Source organism: Notolepis coatsorum, assembly GCF_963971535.1.
Source record: "Notolepis coatsorum genome assembly, contig: SCAFFOLD_270, whole genome shotgun sequence".
Classification (NCBI taxonomy): domain Eukaryota; kingdom Metazoa; phylum Chordata; class Actinopteri; order Aulopiformes; family Paralepididae; genus Notolepis; species Notolepis coatsorum.
Window position 1 is genome coordinate 161,074 of NW_028169957.1, and position 12,808 is coordinate 173,881.

The window sequence follows — 12,808 nt, forward strand, 5'->3', positions numbered from 1 at the left end:
CGTCCTCTTGCCACCACCACCCCTGTCCTCTTGCCACCACCACCCCTGTCCTCTTGCCACCACCACCCCTGTCCTCTTGCCACCACCCACCCCCGTCCTCTTGCCACCACCCCTGTCCTCTTGCCACCACCACCCCTGTCCTCTTGCCACCACCACCCCTGTCCTCTTGCCACCACCCCTGTCCTCTTGCCACCACCACCCCTGTCCTCTTGCCACCACCCACCCCCGTCCTCTTGCCACCACCACCCCTGTCCTCTTGCCACCACCCACCCCCGTCCTCTTGCCACCACCCACCCGTCCTCTTGCCACCACCCACCCGTCCTCTTGCCACCACCACCCCCCGTCCTCTTGCCACCACCCACCCGTCCTCTTGCCACCACCCACCCCTGTCCTCTTGCCACCACCCACCCGTCCTCTTGCCACCACCCCTGTCCTCTTGCCACCACCCACCCCTGTCCTCTTGCCACCACCCACCCGTCCTCTTGCCACCACCCACCCGTCCTCTTGCCACCACCACCCCTGTCCTCTTGCCACCACCACCCCTGTCCTCTTGCCACCACCACCCCTGTCCTCTTGCCACCACCACCCCTGTCCTCTTGCCACCACCACCCCTGTCCTCTTGCCACCACCACCCCTGTCCTCTTGCCACCACCACCCCTGTCCTCTTGCCACCACCACCCCTGTCCTCTGCCATCAGGCCCGCAGGGCGCCAGGCCCAGGCCAGCCGAGGGGCCGATGCTAGTATGCTAGTGCTAGCATGACTCCAGTGCTCCATCTAAGTGTTTAGACCTGTTGAGTTCACCTGTCTGTCACACAGAGCCCTGTCTATGCTGCTCTCCTCCTCCGGTCTTTCCTTACTGTACAAGTGGTGTGTGTGTGTGTGTGTGTGTCTGTGTGTGTGTGTGTGTGTGTGTGTGTGTGTGTGTGTGTGTGTGTGTGTGTGTGTGTGTGTGTGTGTGTGTGTGTGTGTGTGTGTGTGTGTGCGTGCGTGCGTGCGTGCGTGCGTGCGTGCGTGCGTGCGTGTGCTTGTGATTACAGAAATGTAATTCATGTTGTTGACTGTGTTGATGGATGGCACACAAAGCTAATTTGATATAGGAATGTCACTTTTTCACCTCATGTTCAACCAGAATTTAGATTAGATTCCAATTCATTGTCATTATGAAAAGATGTTTGGCATCCAACCAGAGTGCAAATGTAACAGTAAAGTGCAATAGTAATATACAATGTACAGGTGAATAAACTGGGTATAAAATATATAAGTTAGTACTACTGATGAATAGTGCTAATCAGATGTACAGAGTTTAGTAGTATTAATAAAGTATCACTATTTGAATAGCTGGTTGCCAGCTATGTCTCCAAAAGTACATTATTGTAAGCACTTTGAGGACCAACATTCACTTAGCATAAACTGGAAGCTATTTCCTGCTATGGTAGGAATGGTAAGAAGAAAATAATAATATAATAATAATAACTCTGATCAGATCATGATCGCCAAGTTCCGCATTTCAATCTATTTCACCTGGAAACACTCTAGTATAAGAAGACATTGTTTATTGGCACACTATGATTTAATCTGGAATGCTGTACGTGTGCTCCATGGGAATGACCATCTGTGATTCACAGTTATCAAGTGGAGTGTGACAGAGTGGTCCTGCCCAGCCCTGACAGAACAATGACCAGCTCCCCCCCCCCCCCCCCCCCGCGGCTAGGATTGAACCGTGTCTGTACTGCTGGCAAACAGAAGAAGTGACAGGCGAGCAGCGCAGTCATCATGGCTTCAGCGCAAAACTTTTCTCATAGAAACCAAGGTCACCACCGCGCTACTCTTTCACAACGTAAGCCGAAATCGAAGGCAGCGGCCACACACAGAGAGAAAGAGAACTAGAAAAGAGAGAGGGAGAGAGAGAGAGAGAGAGAGAGAGAGAGAGAGAGAGAGAGAGAGAGAGAGAGAGAGAGAGAGAGAGAGAGAGAGAGGGGATGAGAGAAACACGCCAAACTGTGCATAAATTGAAAGTGCTCCCCTTGGGTTCAGGCTGTGCGTGTTGCGTAGGGTGTGAACAGGCCGGTCACCTTGGCCCCGGCGTGTGACGGTAGAGCGTGGATAAAGCGAAGTGAAGGAGCGGCTCGAGACAAGGTCGCACCGGAATGGGCAGAGGACGCCACACACCACAGCAGCCAGACGAGCCAAATCACAGAGACAATCACAGCAATACACGAGCAGAAGGGGCTGAGAGGGCCAAGCATAGAGCAGAGAAAATACCAGCCTATAAAAACAAACAGAATTATGAAAATGCCGCCGTACGTCCTGCCCTCGAGGATATCAGAGGAAAAACACATTAACGCGTGCATGCCTTTCCTTCGTGAACACGCATTTATATATATGTAAAGCGGTGCGCACGACCACAGCGGGAAACAGCAGCAATAACTGCTGAAACACCTGCAGGATGCAAATACATATTCATGTAGTAGGCTACATAGTACAGGCAACATGGACATATACACACATGTGGCCTTATCTGCGTGAGCCACAGGCCAGGCTGGCGAGTGAAACACTTGATACTTGATGGAAGTTAGAAGGAGGGGAGACTCAGGAGAAGCAGGGGAGACTCAGGGGAAGGAGGGGAGACTCAGGAGAAGGAGGGGAGACTCAGGAGAAGGGGAGACTCAGGAGAAGGAGGGGAGACTCGGGAGAAGGAGGGGAGACTCAGGAGAAGCAGGGGAGACTCAGGAGAAGCAGGGGAGACTCGGGAAAAGCAGGGGAGACTCGGGAGAAGGAGGGGAGACTCAGGAGAAGGAGGGGAGACTCAGGAGAAGCAGGGGAGACTCAGGAGAAGGAGGGGAGACTCAGGAGAAGGGGAGACTCATAAGAAGCAGGGGATACTCGAGAGAAGGAGGGGAGACTCAGGAGAAGCAGGGGAGACTCAGGAGAAGCAGGGGAGACTCGGGAGAAGGAGGGGAGACTCAGGAGAAGCAGGGGAGACTCAGGAGAAGAAGGGGAGACTCAGGAGAAGGAGGGGAGAATCGGGAGAAGGAGGGGAGACTCAGGAGAAGGAGGGGAGACTCAGGAGAAGCAGGGGAGACTCAGGAGAAGGAGGGGAGACTCAGGAGAAGGGGAGACTCAGGAGAAGCAGGGGATACTCGGGAGAAGGAGGGGAGACTCAGGAGAAGCAGGGGAGACTCTGGAGAAGCAGGGGAGACTCGGGAGAAGGAGGGGAGACTCAGGAGAAGGAGGGGAGACTCAGGAGAAGCAGGGGAGACTCGGGAGAAGGAGGGGAGACTCAGGAGAAGGAGGGGAGACTCAGGAGAAGGAGGGGAGACTCAGGAGAAGCAGGGGATACTCAGGAGAAGGAGGGGAGACTCAGGAGAAGGAGGGGAGACTCTGGAGAAGCAGGGGAGACTCAGGAGAAGGAGGGGAGACTCTGGAGAAGGAGGGGAGACTCAGGAGAAGCAGGGGATACTCAGGAGAAGGAGGGGAGACTCAGGAGAAGGAGGGGAGACTCAGGGGAAGCAGGGGAGACTCTGGAGAAGGAGGGGAGACTCAGGGGAAGGAGGGGAGACTCAGGAGAAGGAGGGGAGACTCAGGAGAAGAAGGGGAGACTCAGGGGAAGCAGGGGAGACTCAGGAGAAGGAGGGGAGACTCAGGGGAAGGAGGGGAGACTCAGGGGAAGCAGGGGAGACTCAGGAGAAGGAGGGGAGACTCAGGGGAAGGAGGGGAGACTCAGGAGAAGGAGGGGAGACTCAGGAGAAGAAGGGGAGACTCAGGAGAAGGAGGGGAGACTCAGGAGAAGCAGGGGAGACTCGGGAGAAGGAGGGGAGACTCAGGGGAAGGAGGGGAGACTCAGGGGAAGCAGGGGAGACTCAGGAGAAGGAGGGGAGACTCAGGGGAAGGAGGGGAGACTCAGGGGAAGCAGGGGAGACTCAGGAGAAGGAGGGGAGACTCAGGGGAAGGAGGGGAGACTCAGGAGAAGGAGGGGAGACTCAGGAGAAGAAGGGGAGACTCAGGAGAAGGAGGGGAGACTCAGGAGAAGCAGGGGAGACTCGGGAGAAGGAGGGGAGACTCAGGAGAAGGAGGGGAGACTCAGGAGAAGGAGGGGAGACTCAGGAGAAGGAGGGGAGACTCAGGAGAAGCAGGGGAGACTCAGGAGAAGGAGGGGAGACTCAGGAGAAGGAGGGGAGACTCAGGAGAAGGAGGGGAGACTCAGGAGAAGCAGGGGAGACTCAGGAGAAGCAGGGGAGACTCAGGAGAAGCAGGGGAGACTCGGGAGAAGGAGGGGAGACTCAGGAGAAGGAGGGGAGACTCAGGAGAAGGAGGGGAGACTCAGGAGAAGGAGGGGAGACTCAGGAGAAGGAGGGGAGACTCAGGAGAAGCAGGGGAGACTCAGGAGAAGGAGGGGAGACTCAGGAGAAGGAGGGGAGACTCAGGAGAAGGAGGGGAGACTCGGGAGAAGGAGGGGAGACTCAGGAGAAGCAGGGGAGACTCAGGAGAAGCAGGGGAGACTCGGGAGAAGGAGGGGAGACTCAGGAGAAGGAGGGGAGACTCAGGAGAAGCAGGGGAGACTCAGGAGAAGGAGGGGAGACTCAGGAGAAGGAGGGGAGACTCAGGAGAAGGAGGGGAGACTCAGGAGAAGGAGGGGAGACTCAGGAGAAGCAGGGGAGACTCAGGAGAAGGAGGGGAGACTCAGGGGAAGGAGGGGAGACTCAGGAGAAGCAGGGGAGACTCAGGAGAAGGAGGGGAGACTCGGGAGAAGGAGGGGAGACTCAGGAGAAGGAGGGGAGACTCAGGAGAAGCAGGGGAGACTCAGGAGAAGGAGGGGAGACTCAGGAGAAGGGGAGACTCAGGAGAAGCAGGGGATACTCGGGAGAAGGAGGGGAGACTCAGGAGAAGCAGGGGAGACTCAGGAGAAGCAGGGGAGACTCGGGAGAAGGAGGGGAGACTCAGGAGAAGGAGGGGAGACTCAGGAGAAGGAGGGGAGACTCAGGAGAAGGAGGGGAGACTCAGGAGAAGGAGGGGAGACTCAGGAGAAGGAGGGGAGACTCAGGAGAAGCAGGGGATACTCAGGAGAAGGAGGGGAGACTCAGGAGAAGGAGGGGAGACTCTGGAGAAGGGGAGACTCAGGAGAAGGAGGGGAGACTCTGGAGAAGCAGGGGAGACTCAGGAGAAGGAGGGGAGACTCTGGAGAAGCAGGGGAGACTCTGGAGAAGGAGGGGAGACTCAGGAGAAGCAGGGGAGACTCTGGAGAAGCAGGGGAGACTCTGGAGAAGCAGGGGAGACTCAGAAGAAGGAGGGGAGACTCAGGAGAAGGAGGGGAGACTCAGGAGAAGGAGGGGAGACTCAGGAGAAGGAGGGGAGACTCAGGAGAAGCAGGGGATACTCAGGAGAAGGAGGGGAGACTCAGGAGAAGCAGGGGAGACTCAGGAGAAGGAGGGGAGACTCAGGGGAAGGAGGGGAGACTCAGGAGAAGCAGGGGAGTCTCAGGAAAAGCAGGGGAGACTCAGGAGAAGGAGGGGAGACTCAGGAGAAGCAGGGGAGACTCAGGAGAAGCAGGGGAGACTCAGGAGAAGGAGGGGAGACTCGGGAGAAGGAGGGGAGACTCAGGAGAAGAAGGGGAGACTCAGGAGAAGCAGGGGAGACTCAGGAGAAGGAGGGGAGACTCAGGAGAAGCAGGGGAGACTCTGGAGAAGCAGGGGAGACTCTGGAGAAGGAGGGGAGACTCAGGGGAAGGAGGGGAGACTCAGGAGAAGCAGGGGAGACTCAGGAGAAGGAGGGGAGACTCAGGAGAAGGAGGGGAGACTCAGGAGAAGAAGGGGAGACTCAGGAGAAGGAGGGGAGACTCAGGAGAAGAAGGGGAGACTCAGGAGAAGGAGGGGAGACTCAGGGGAAGGAGGGGAGACTCAGGAGAAGGAGGGGAGACTCAGGAGAAGCAGGGGAGACTCTGGAGAAGCAGGGGAGACTCAGGAGAAGAAGGGGAGACTCTGGAGAAGGGGAGACTCAGGAGAAGGAGAGGAGACTCTGGAGAAGGAGGGGAGACTCTGGAGAAGGAGGGGAGACTCAGGAGAAGGAGGGGAGACTCTGGAGAAGGAGGGGAGACTCAGGAGAAGGAGGGGAGACTCAGGAGAAGCAGGGGAGACTCAGGAGAAGCAGGGGAGACTCAGGAGAAGGAGGGGAGACTCAGGAGAAGCAGGGGAGACTCGGGAGAAGGAGGGGAGACTCTGGAGAAGGAGGGGAGACTCTGGAGAAGGAGGGGAGACTCAGGAGAAGCAGGGGAGACTCAGGAGAAGGAGGGGAGACTCAGGAGAAGGAGGGGAGACTCAGGAGAAGGAGGGGAGACTCGGGAGAAGGAGGGGAGACTCAGGAGAAGGAGGGGAGACTCGGGAGAAGCAGGGGAGACTCTGGAGAAGGAGGGGAGACTCAGGAGAAGCAGGGGAGACTCTGGAGAAGGAGGGGAGACTCAGGAGAAGGAGGGGAGACTCAGGAGAAGGAGGGGAGACTCAGGAGAAGCAGGGGAGACTCGGGAGAAGGAGGGGAGACTCTGGAGAAGGGGAGACTCAGGAGAAGGAGAGGAGACTCTGGAGAAGGAGGGGAGACTCTGGAGAAGGAGGGGAGACTCAGGAGAAGGAGGGGAGACTCAGGAGAAGCAGGGGAGACTCAGGAGAAGCAGGGGAGACTCAGGAGAAGCAGGGGAGACTCGGGAGAAGGAGGGGAGACTCAGGAGAAGCAGGGGAGACTCAGGAGAAGCAGGGGAGACTCAGGAGAAGGAGGGGAGACTCAGGAGAAGCAGGGGATACTCAGGAGAAGGAGGGGAGACTCAGGAGAAGGAGGGGAGACTCAGGAGAAGGGGAGACTCAGGAGAAGGAGGGGAGACTCAGGGGAGGGGGAGGCGCAGGAGAGAAGAGCCTCCTGTCACACATTGCATAGAGAGGCGCTGCTTCGCTCTGGTTTATTGGCATGATGAGAATGCCACTGATCTGCGCTGTAAACCACTCAGCCTGTCACACAGTGTTTACTCCAACCTCCATCAACATGTGCAGGCTGAGGAATAGAAGCTTCTTTTCTCCCAATTTCCGAACCACATTCTCTCTGTCTGATTCTCTCTCTCTCTACCCAAAACTGTCGGGATCTGTTGAGCTGTGGCCCCGCAGTGACCACTCTCAAAACTAAATGTTTAATAAAAGTGGGAAGGCTCTAATGCTCTCTGTCAAATGGCCCTATGATCTGCTGGAATATGAATGAGTTGCTTTGGGTTTTGAACAGCACAGCCAGCCTATAGGCTACTCCTCCCATTATGAGGCGTGTAGCTGGGACTGCCATGTTTCACCTCCCTGACCCGTAAAGGTGCTGTAGTGGTATTTTTTCTTTTGGTAAAATAAGTAGTCTACATGTTAAAATAATAGCTCTACATTCCGACAGCAATCACTGATATAGGAGTAGTTGGTCAGTAACATGGGTCTCCCAGTCCCTCCGCTCTGCACAGAAAATAGCCTACATTTTCTGGTATCCCTTCCCTCTTGATACAATCAGGAGAGAGAACTCCACAGTACAAAAGTAAGAAATAAAAAAAAAACACTTTATATCAGTGATGGCTGTTTGAATATAGAACTACTTACTTAACACTTATTTTAACAAAAGAAAGCCACTTACATCACCTTTAACATCAGAATCCTGCTTATCTCTTGGCACAGGTAACAGCAGGGATAACTATCGATGTCTGTCTGTCTGTCTGTCTGTCTGTCTGTCTGTCTGTCTGTCTGTCTGTCTGTCTGTCTGTCTGTCTGTCTGTCTGTCTGTCTTGTCTGTCTTGTCTGTCTGTCTGTCTGTCTGTCTGTCTGTCTTGTCTGTCTTGTCTGTCTGTCTGTCTGTCTGGCTGGCTGGCTGGCTGGCTGTCTGTCTGTCTGTCTGTCTGTCTGTCTGTCTGTCTGTCTGTCTGTCTGTCTGTCTGTCTGTCTGTCTGTCTGTCTGTCTGTCTGTCTGTCTGTCTGTCTGTCTGTCTGTCTTGTCTGTCTTGTCTGTCTGTCTGTCTGTCTGTCTGTCTGTCTGTCTTGTCTGTCTTGTCTGTCTTGTCTGTCTGTCTGTCTGTCTGTCTGTCTGGCTGGCTGGCTGGCTGTCTGTCTGTCTGTCTGTCTGTCTGTCTGTCTGACTGGCTGGCTGGCTGTCTGTCTGTCTCTCTCAATCGCATTGATCAAAGGTTCTGTGCCGAACCTCACAAAGCACAAATGCTCAGACATTATTTAAAGAAATCCCCTCCAGCATTAGATAATGAACAAGAAAGCACAAATGGTAGTGAGGAACATTGTGTGGCCTATAGTTTATCATAACAACAGCAAAATAGATTCCCACATTAATCAGCCATGGCCAGGCAGTCAGCAGGAGAAGCGGGCCCCTGGGGGCATTTGTAAATACACTGCACACACAGTAGCCCCACTATATCACCTTCCATGACTCAATGCCTTGATCTTTCATTTGATTTATCAGTGTTCTCCTCCTCGTTAGAAATACTACTGAGCGACAACAATAGAGACTAGGGGTGCACCGATATATCGGTCGGGTATCGGTATCGGCCGATAAGTGCCTTGTTGACTGCTATCGGCCTATCGGCCGATAAGCTCAAATGTGCCGATAGCAGTCGCCGATAACTAACCATCCATTTGTGTAGCGTCAAAAGGCAAAAAAAAAAAAAGTTCACTCGCGACCCACCTGCACAACGCCCGCCGTCCCCCCCACACACACACAAGCTACTGCATCAAAGTTACTATTTATGATTAACAAGGCATTCGTTTTGTGGCATTAACGTTATATAGTTAGTGTTACACGGACAATAACATCAGCATATTATTATTACCCATAGCAGCAAGGCATTACTCCGAGTCCGTTCATAGCCGGGAGGCAGAAGACTAACGTTACTGGTGAAAATGTGATTTACGTTGGAATACTCCTTTGCCAACTTGCTGTACTTTGCTTGCAGGTCTGCAGCCATTATTACTGGATTAAGAATAGCCCCAACTTTAGCCAACGTAACGTTATGGCTAAACCTTTAACATTAGTTAACCCTAGCTTTCGGTTAGCTGTTCAATGCATAGTAATAACACAACCAAGCGAATCCATCAGAGCTCCCCATCAACACCGCTCTGTCGGGAGGATGGCATTTAAGAAAGTATCTGCTGTTAAAATGACACAAACATTCGTTTTGTGGCATTAACGTTATTATAGTTAGTTACACGTTCAATTACATCAGCATAGTATTTACCCGAAGATAGCAAGCAAGCCGTGCATAGCTCGGTTACATTCCGTTGCTCATTCCGTACACAACTACACATTCTGCAATCTGTTAATAAAGTTTTCAACCAGACAAATGTATAGAAAGGCTTTGTTTTATTATAACATTTGTTGCAGTAAAATCATTGTGTCTCGTTTGGCCATCCTGTGGAGCGCGCTGGTCGGCGGGCACTGCCGGGCAGCTAACGTATTAGCTTGTTGTGGTTCTGAGTTTGACTCGCATTCTCGCAAGCAGATCATCAATGGCGGCATGCCCCGAAGTAGAAAAATGAATAAACGCTTGGTGGTAAGCAGGAGGTGGGTGCTAGCGGTGTGGCGTAATTGGCCGAATCGACTGTCAATCAAAATGGTTCCATTGCATTGGTTGAAAGCTCTGGTTGAGAGAATAGTATCCCGCTGCAGGCCGCCAGAATGGTTCCATTGCATTGGTTGAAAGCTCTGGTTGAGAAAATAGTATCCCTCTGCAGGCCGCCAGACGATACTGGGAGAGGGATCAGTGATACCATAAACATATTTCTTGATGTTTCCTTTTTTAAGTAAGTAAAGAGGCCTACAAATACAAACACACATACAAATATACAGTAGTTTCATTAAAAAAATTTAAAAAAATTAAAAAAAAAAAATTAAAAAAAATATTAAAAAAAATTTAAAATACTTATTTTTTGCCACAATTATCGGTATCGGTATCGGTATCGGCCGATTGTGTTAGTTGAACAATCGGTATCGGTATCGGTGGCCAATTTTCATATCGGTGCACCCCTAATAGAGACTAACAGTTACATTACATTTAAGCGTATTATAGTCAACTGACTATATAGGCACCCATCCAGGATTCCACAGTAGCGTATATGATGTCTAACTGTGCCTGTGTCGGGTGTGTTTTGGGGTTCTTGCGGTTGGAATTCCTTGATTCAACACTGCTGAGAAGACTCTTTCATTTGAGTGACACGTCAAAATCCATCACCAGATCCACCTTCTTTCAAAGAGCATTTCCAGACTCCGGCCATCACTCACTGACCCTCATCCGTGCTTCTGTGACATTTCGACTGGACTACTGCAATGGAGACTTGTTTGGGAGTAAAGCCCTGGATGGACACCAGTTTGTCCAGGACTCTGCTGCGAGGCTATACTCACAAGCACAACGCCCTGGCAGCACATCTCCACCACTGGCTCCCGGTTAAGTTCTGTGTGATTTTCCAAAATTCTCCTCCTCACCTATACGTCTCTCCACGGCCTTGCCCCTGAATGCCTCTCTCATGGCCACTCTGCCTCCACACCTATGCCCCCTCTTGTATAGGCCACGCTCCTCTGACGCTGGATGGTTGCTTCAATACAAATGGACTCCTCATCATTCCTCTCACCAGACTGCCAGTCCATCTCTGTTTGTGAACCATACCCTCTGGAACACTCTCTCTGCCTCAATCCACAACGCTGAGTCCATCTCTGTTTTTAAACCAAGACAGCTCTTCACCTCTTCAGCCAGGCTTTTCTTTAGCTTAGTTGTCCTTGTTGTTTATTAGGACTCGTGTTGTTATTTTTTGTTTGTTTTTTTCTTTTCTTTTAAATTGTAAAGCACCTTTACTTGAAAGGTGTTTTTCAATTGAATTTATTATTATTATTATTATTATTATTATTATTATTATTATTATTATTATTATTATTATTATTATTATTATTATTATTATTATTATTATTACTACTATTATTAGTATAGTATTCATATAAGAGCCAGTTAAATTAAGATAATGTATTAATCCGTAAGATCCTAATTTTTGTTTATTTTGACAACATCTATTGGTGTTAAGCAGTTGTTGCTGTTGCATGTTTGCACTTTATTGAAAATCCATGTTAAATATTGAATTAGTCTTCTATTAATTCCACACAAACTGCTGTTGCTGCTGGTATCACTTCCTGTGTACTGGATGATTTATTTCCCTGGGAATGTGCTACCAGACACAGGTGTTTATAACACCAGAGAACAGCCAGTATAAAAGCATTCATGAACTGGTTATAGATAGAATCACTATTGTGTACAGAGTGGCACAATAGACATTTATTGATATGATAATGTTCAAGCGTATACTTTAAGTTAAGTTACTTCATTAATCCCCCTGGGGAAATTATTCCCAGCATTTGACCATCCTAACCACTTGGAGCAGTGGGCCAGCTGCTGCTTGTATGCCAGCACCTTGGCCAAGGGCAATGGTATGTATACGAGTGCCTAGCATACATGTCTTTCAGTGTGGGAAGAACCCGGCGTACCCAGGGGAAACCCACGCGAACACGGGTGAGAACATGCGAACTCCACACAGAAGGCCCCCTGATGTCAAACTTCTGGAATTCCTCCATAAGCGCAGATAGCTGTAACACCTGTCATTATTGGTCTCAGTCTCAGTGGACCATACAGCGTGTGCATAGAATAATGACAAATCTCCATCTGGACACGGATGCATTTGGATCTGACATGGTGAAAGTTTGTCCACTCCAAAACGCAATGCCAAAATAACTTCATTGGCCAAACATAGTTTAACTGACCCAGACCATGAAGCATTGCAAACTATTATAGTATTACAGTACAAACAGTGGGTATTTGAATTTGTCATAATAAGAACTTGTTACAAAATGCAAAAGAAAAGTGAAACTGGCTGGTAGTGCAGACTAGTGCAGTGCATATAACCAAGAGGACTGTACATGGAAATAAATTCGATTTAGGTTCGAAAGAGCAAACAGTAGCATGTCGACCCTTTACGAACCTAAGATTGCCCCGAATGACCGCGGTCTACACTTCAATTTAGTTGTTCCTTTTTCATTACATCCAACCTTGCCTTGGAACGCCTTGCTAGATACCATGACATACGATTAAAACCCCAACTGTTAAATGAAGACTAATGAGTAATGTATGCTAATTCAACAATCAATATTCATCAATACTCCGCGTTGCGGCTTTGTGCGCGATCCAAACAGAACAGGTGAACTATAACCATTCTATCTGCAGGTGCCAATGCGCCGAGAGAGATCACAGCAACGGTTAACTTTAGCCCCCATGCCGTTTTATTTCCTCCAGCCATAGATAACTCCGAATCTCGTGTTGTCATATTGTCACTGTCACGTGGAATCCAATTCAGTCCCGGGAACTTTGTTGAAACAACACGAGCGTTTGTTTTAAAGCATGCGTGTTTGCCTTACCTGTCCCGTTGCGTTTGCGACTTTCCCGGTGATCGTCCGTGGTGGTGCCAAACATCATTGGAAAAAAGACTAGACTGTCTTCCAGAGCCGAAAGCCAGGCTCACACGAGTGGGGTCTCCAGTAGCGCTCTGGGCGCGCTGTCAGTGTACACGAATGCGCATTCAAATTGCTACACTTGATCGTGACCGTGCACAGCTGCAGAGACAACCTCTGCTATTTAGGCTGCAACATCCCACAGACCACAGAACAGTACTGAGTACACCACCGACATGCCCAGGAATGCACGGATAGTGACACAATAAAAGATAGATAACCTATATTTAATTTTATTTCACAAGTCTCACAGGC

At 50.8% G+C, this 12,808-nt stretch overlaps 1 protein-coding gene across 1 annotated transcript in view; it reads right to left on the reverse strand.

The window, feature by feature from the left end:
- The window catches only part of LOC311248640 (uncharacterized protein), a gene marked incomplete at its 3' end in the record, with an annotated part of 164,171 nt that extends 151,582 nt beyond the window's left edge, over positions 1-12,589 (reverse strand). The window contains exon 1 of the mRNA XM_084339494.1: positions 12,461-12,589. Within this exon, the coding sequence (XP_084195620.1) occupies positions 12,461-12,518 (58 nt within the window). The remainder of the gene's footprint in view (positions 1-12,460) is intronic.
- Positions 12,590-12,808: the final 219 nt, after the last annotated feature.